The 6,000-nt window shown below is 58.2% G+C and overlaps 1 protein-coding gene across 1 annotated transcript in view; it reads left to right on the forward strand.

Annotated features, from left to right (window-relative positions):
- The window catches only part of GTF3C5 (general transcription factor IIIC subunit 5), a 28,401-nt gene extending 23,262 nt beyond the window's left edge, over nucleotides 1-5,139 (forward strand). Inside the window, exons 6-11 of the mRNA XM_024252107.3 lie at nucleotides 443-557; nucleotides 1,023-1,103; nucleotides 1,326-1,423; nucleotides 2,633-2,715; nucleotides 3,402-3,544; nucleotides 4,450-5,139. Of these exons, the coding sequence (XP_024107875.1) occupies nucleotides 443-557; nucleotides 1,023-1,103; nucleotides 1,326-1,423; nucleotides 2,633-2,715; nucleotides 3,402-3,544; nucleotides 4,450-4,616 (687 nt within the window). The 3' untranslated portion in view covers nucleotides 4,617-5,139. The remainder of the gene's footprint in view (nucleotides 1-442; nucleotides 558-1,022; nucleotides 1,104-1,325; nucleotides 1,424-2,632; nucleotides 2,716-3,401; nucleotides 3,545-4,449) is intronic.
- Nucleotides 5,140-6,000: the final 861 nt, after the last annotated feature.

The following is a 6,000-nucleotide window of genomic DNA, read 5'->3' on the forward strand; positions in this document are numbered from 1 at the left end:
TCGGCAACATAATGAGAACCCATCTCTACAAAAAAATCAAAAATTAGCTGGGTGTGGTGGCTCGTGCCTGTAGCTCCACCTACTTGGGAGGCTGAGGTAGGAGGATTGCTTGAGCCCAGAGGTTGAGGCTGCAGTGAACCGTGATTGTGCCACTGCACTCAAGCCTGGGCAACAGAATGAGACCCTCTCTCAAAAAAACAAAAACAAAAAAACCCACAGGAAAGGGTACTCCTGTTCCTTCCATCTGACAGGAAGACCAGGGTTTGGAAAGGCCACGTGCCCTCACCAAGGTGACAGGGCCTGCACGTGGCAGAGCAGGGCTGGGCATCCAGAGCCCTGTCCCCAGCTCCTGAGCTCTTCTGCTGCCTCGCTGTCGGCTCTGCCCCGTCCAGGGACCTGGCCTTCACCTCACCTCACATTTTTCCCCCCTTTTCTGTCCTAGATAACAGGCCCCTGGCGCAGCCTATGGATTCGATTTGGGTATGACCCCCGAAAAAACCCAGATGCCAAGATTTATCAAGTCCTCGATTTCCGAATCCGTTGTGGAATGAAACACGGTAAAAATTGCTGAAAGCTTTGCTTCCTACCTTTCTCTCTATTTATCTTTCAGTTTCTAGCATTCTCTTTTGTAGTAAGAATCTTTTCATTTGGAAAGAATAAAAAAACCTTTTGCCCCCATTGCTGAGACTCTTTTGAATGCAGAATGGCGTGGAAACAAAAGTCCTAGTTCTGTGCTGGCCCCGCCGCTGACCGCCCGTTTCTGAACCACAGTCCCTCATTAAGTGACTCCATGTGCCCTATGGTCCTGTGATGCAGGCCAGGCACTTGTGAGAGCATCAGTGCCCGCCCCGCCTGGGAAGTGCTGAGATGTGTTGGTGACCGCAGTGGCGTGCTTGGCAGCCTGGGGTTGCCCTCTCAGGAGCTGGCCCCATGGACCCAAGTCCCATCTCCAGTGTGAAGCCAGTGTTGTGTGCCGACGGGCCCTGTGCCCGCCCACCTGACTTGCCTGTCCTCGCCTGCAGGTTACGCCCCCAGTGACTTGCCGGTCAAAGCAAAGCGCAGCACCTACAACTACAGCCTCCCCATCACCGTCAAGAAGACACGTAAGCGTGCCAGGTGCCTTTTGTGGGTCGTGAGTGATTTGCCAAGGAAGGCGGGGCACCGGGGCCCAGACGGGGAGGTGGTTCCTGGGGGTCACTCCAGGGCTCTGCCGGTCATTCCTCCCCAGAAGGGGGTGGACTGGCAGGAGGGCAGGACATGGTGGTTGGGAGAGACACCTCCTCCCCACCCTGCACCTGCCAAGCACTGCTGTTGTCCCCACGCAGCCAGCCAGCTTGTCACCATGCATGATCTGAAGCAGGGCCTGGGCCCATCGGGGACGAGTGGTGCTCGGAAACCAGCTTCCAGCAAGTACAAGCTCAAGGTGGGCGCCCCTGAGCCCCAGGAGGGAGTGGCTCCCAGGGGAGGCCGGGAATGGGGGGGAGGACTTCCCTCTTGGGGCCGGGCACCCTGTGGGTAGCTCTGCCCACCGGGGCCTCGGCACCTTGCCTACTTTTAGGTCAGCCTTCAGACACTGAGGGTGAGAACTCGGGTGCAAACCCCTGGGGCTGTGTGTGTTGGGGACATCTGGCGAAGAGGTGGTGACAAGTCTCAGACAGGGAAGCCTGGCACCAGCAGCTGCATGTGGCTGTCCTTCTCGAGCCCTTTGGGAGCCTGGGCCCCCACTGAGCCACGTGACCACTCCCGGAATGATCGGAATTGGGCACACACAGGAGGACAGAGCCAGAACAGGCCGTGTGGGCCGCAGCTGTGGCGGGAGCCTCCCCGGCTCACGTTTCCGTCAGTGCGGTTGCCCGGCGGGGTTTGGCAGTTTCCAGAGCTGTTCCCACATTCAGGCTCCCACAAGCCGCTCCACAGTCCCGGGGGAGGCCGAGAAGGGGGCATCCCGCACGGTGGAATCACCTGCCGAGGGAGTGGGTGGCAGAGATGAGTGCCGCAGAGACAGGTGATGCGAGGGACTCGCTGTCCCCCAGTGTCCGGGGCCCCTGCCTACTTCCTAGGTTTTTCAGACCTTTGCTGTCTTCCCAGTGAGGGGCGATCATGCCACAGCCTGTGCGGCCTTCCTTCTCAAGGCCTCTCCTAGGAGGCCGTTATCCTTACCTCTAGAACTACATGGCTGGGTACGGAAAGGAGAGAGTAAACACTCACTAAGCCCTACTTTCCCCAGAAAAGATGTCAGGGAAGCCCATAGGGGGACATAGGGTGACAAATTAGCAGCAGTGGGTGAGGGATAAGGTCAGAGTGCAGGAGGGCACAGAGAGCAGAGCCTGGCACAAGGCTAGTGCCGGTCCCATGCCATGGGCGCCATGGCCTGCTGCACGGGCGGGCTCACCGTTTCCAGTGGCCCCGGGAGGGCCTGGGTGCTCCTCTGCCTCTCCCAGAGCCTCCTGGGGAGTTGGACCTTGTTTTTTCCCCACCTCCTCCGTGGCCTTCCAGCCTGTCTGCCCAACCTGCTCCTGGTGACCAGCCAGCTCCCTGGAGAGACCCCATGGGAGCCTACATGGAGTCTGCAACACTGGCAGCCCCAGGGCTCTGGCTGACCTTCCCTGTCTCTCTCCCCCTTTGTCACCAGGACTCTGTCTACATCTTCCGGGAAGGGGCCTTGCCACCCTATCGGCAGATGTTCTACCAGTTATGCGACTTGAATGTGGAAGAGTACGTATGGGAAGGTCCCTGAGACACTGAGGGGGGCCCGTGGGACCCAGGGACCAAAGTGGTCTCTGCAACTCTTCCACTTCACATCGGCCTTCATCTCCGGCAAGAGCACTCGCCTGTCTGGGAGTTTGGTGCTGCCGAGAGCCCTGGCGTGCTGGTGGCCCTCATAGAGGCGGTGCCCTATAGAAAGCCATGGCTCCAAGCTGCGCAGAGATAGTTCTTACTGTTATGTCCTTGCTCCTGTTCCACTGTCCACATAAAGGCCCCATGAGGTGGTTCTCAATCCTAGGACACATCAGATCCCAGGACACATCAGATCCCAGAAACCTTTTATCGACTTGTTCTCAGTGATGTTTAAAGAATTGCAGGGAAAGGGCACTCACTGGGATGGGAGGAGATGGGAACACATCAAATACATCTTGAAATCTGCTGAAAGCCATGGTTCACCAGAAGCATGTGCAGTGGTAACACGGCCAGCTTCACGTGTGTGAGGGGGTCCAGGGAGCACACAGGCTTAGGGCCCCAGCTGGGAGCACACAGCTTGTGTTTCCAGTTCCTCTCTATAGACTTCGCTCACGGGGCTGCCTTTCTCAGTACAGCTCTGCCTCTGGCAAAAACCAACACTGGCATCTCTTAGCAGAGACCCACCCTGGGACTTTATGTCCCAACCCTCTCCCCACCCCCAGGTTGCAGAAGATCATTCACCGCAATGACGGGGCAGAGAATTCCTGCACAGAACGGGATGGGTGGTGCCTCCCCAAGACCAGCGACGAGCTCAGGGACACCATGTCCCTCATGATCCGGCAGACCATCCGCTCCAAGAGGCCTGGTAAGAGCTGCTTGGGGTAAAGGGGGTCCAGGATGCCTGGGGATCTCCTTTGAGACAGAGGTGTCCCTAAGGGGACCCATTCCTGGGAAATGGCACCCAGGTGGCATCATCTTGCCCCTGGCCCTGGTGGGAGGAGGACATTGTGAGCCAGAGCCCAGCCCAGGTGCTGGCATCACCCGAGCTGCCCAGAGGCTGCCTCAGCCGAGGCCCTCAGCCCTGCGGTCTGGGGCAGGAGACAAGCCCAGAGGGGCCGGGTGCAGCAGCCTGGCACTGCCATCAGGGCCTCCACCTGACGCCCTCACACCAGCCCACGTCTTTCAGCTGTGCATGCGCAGCCTCTGCCTCTGTCTTCTTCCTGTTCTGTGTGGCCCAGCCCCTTCCTGGAACCAGGCAGCCCTGGCAGGAGCGAGGGCCAGCTGCAGGGAAAGTGAAGGGGGCAACACCTGCCAGGCTGTGGGTCTGACGAGGGTGGGAGGAGTCATAAGAGGCCCCCTCTCTCAGGGAACTCCTCCCAGGCTTGGGGAGGACGCATCCTGGACCCAGCCACGCCCCACAGATCTGACCGAAGCAGGGGTTCTTGGTCTTGCTTGGAACCCAGATTCAGCTCCCTTTGGGAATCTAATCAAGGGTGTGGACCCTTTCCCAGAGAAAATGGCGTGTTGACTCTCGAGGGTCCATGGGCCCTTGAAGCTGCTCATGGCTCCCCTGCTGCAGGATTCCCCTGGGTGCTTGTCAAACTACAGCTTCCCTGGGGGGCCTCCACCCCATACTTACCCACCAGCTTTTTCAGAGCTTGAGCTCGGACCCTTATAGTAGTAAACAGGCTCCCCAGAGCTTGGTGGCCTTTCTGGGGCCACCCGGCAGCCTGCATGGGACCCCCATGGACTTGTCTCCTCCGGCCCCAGCTCTCTTTTCCAGCTCAGCCAAGACTGACGGAGGGAAAGAGCAGCTGACGTACGAGTCTGGGGAAGACGAGGAGGAGGATGAGGAGGAGGAAGAGGAGGAGGAGGACTTCAAGCCATCCGACGGCAGTGAAAATGAGATGGAGACAGAGATTCTGGACTACGTGTGACAGGGCCCAAGGCTGGGCCTCCCTGACCCGGCCAGACTGGTGTCTGGCCTAATGAGGGAGCCAGGGCTCCCCGTTGCCACCCACAGTGCCTGGAATGGCCCTGGGAGGCCCTCTGAGGAGAGCTGGAGTCCCAGCAAAGGGTGCAGCTGACCCTAGCACTGGCTGTGACGTGCTGCTTGGTGCTGCCTCTGGTCCTGAGGGGTTAGGGACATCCCCAAAGGGTATGCCCTGGCTCTGCCACCCATGAACCAGCCCAGCATCCAGCCAGTGAGTGGGCACCCAGTGCCTCTCAGGATGAGACCAGTAAATGCCGGAAGTGGAGCTGGGCAGCTGCGGAGCCCCAGGCCACAGGCCAGTCTCGCTTGGCTCTCATGACTGTGGTGGTGGAGATAGCGTGGGGAGCCTGGCCCATGGTCTCAGGTGGCAAGAAGTGCCTTTAGCTCTGGATCCCAACTGTTTGGCGCAGCTTTGGCCACAGCCAGGCCCCTCTGGAATTGTCCTTATTAAACCAGTTTCCCGAGAAGTCTTGGTTTCTCAGTGTGAATGTTGGAGCTGCAGGGGAGTCTTGTTGCCTTGGGGCTTGGGCCCCGTTTGTCCCTTCATCTATTCCTTCATTCATTCCTTCATTCATTCAGTGACATGCTGGCAGTACTGGCCTGTGCCCCTCACATGTCGTCGGGTTGGGTGAGGGCAGCTAGGAGGACTCCAGGCCCGGGGTCAGTTCTTCTCTAAATGAATACCTTCTTGACAAAATCATGGGAAACGGGCCCTGCTGTCCCATGGCTGCCCAGTGTGAAACTAGTGGGTCCTGAGCCCACCGAGCCTGCCTGCCTGGCCCTGCTCCCCATGTTGCCCTTGGCTGAGGCATCTCTTGTGCCGAGTCGGCAGCAGCACTCCTTCCCAACCTGAGTGCGTGCCGAGTATTTGTTGAAGAAACAAAGTCATTTGTCCTAGAGAATGGGCCCGTTCTGGATTGGCTGGTTGCTTCTGTGTGGTGCTGAATCTGCTCCTCTCTCCCTTGTATTTCCTGGGGACAGGTGGAGGCTCAGCCAGATTCAGGTTCAAGGTCTCTTCCTAGGCTGCGTCAGTCTGCATGCATGGGATATCTGCTGGGCCCCTTTGTTGACACCAGGATTGACCAGCAGGTTTAGGTGTTGTCAGCCTGATGCATTGGTCTTTTATCTAACGGTTTTTGGGTTTCTGTGGTTTTTTGTTTCATATGTGGGTCTTTTTTTTTTTTTTTTTTTTTGAGATGGTCTTGGTCTGTCGCCCAGGTTGGAGTCAGTGATGCAGTCAGGGCTCACTGCAGCCTCAACCTCCTGGGCTCAGGTGATCCTTCCACCTCAGCCTCCTGAGTAGCTGGAACTACAGGTTATGTACCGCC

This window comes from Pongo abelii, chromosome 13 (assembly GCF_028885655.2).
Source record: "Pongo abelii isolate AG06213 chromosome 13, NHGRI_mPonAbe1-v2.0_pri, whole genome shotgun sequence".
Lineage (NCBI taxonomy): Eukaryota > Metazoa > Chordata > Mammalia > Primates > Hominidae > Pongo > Pongo abelii.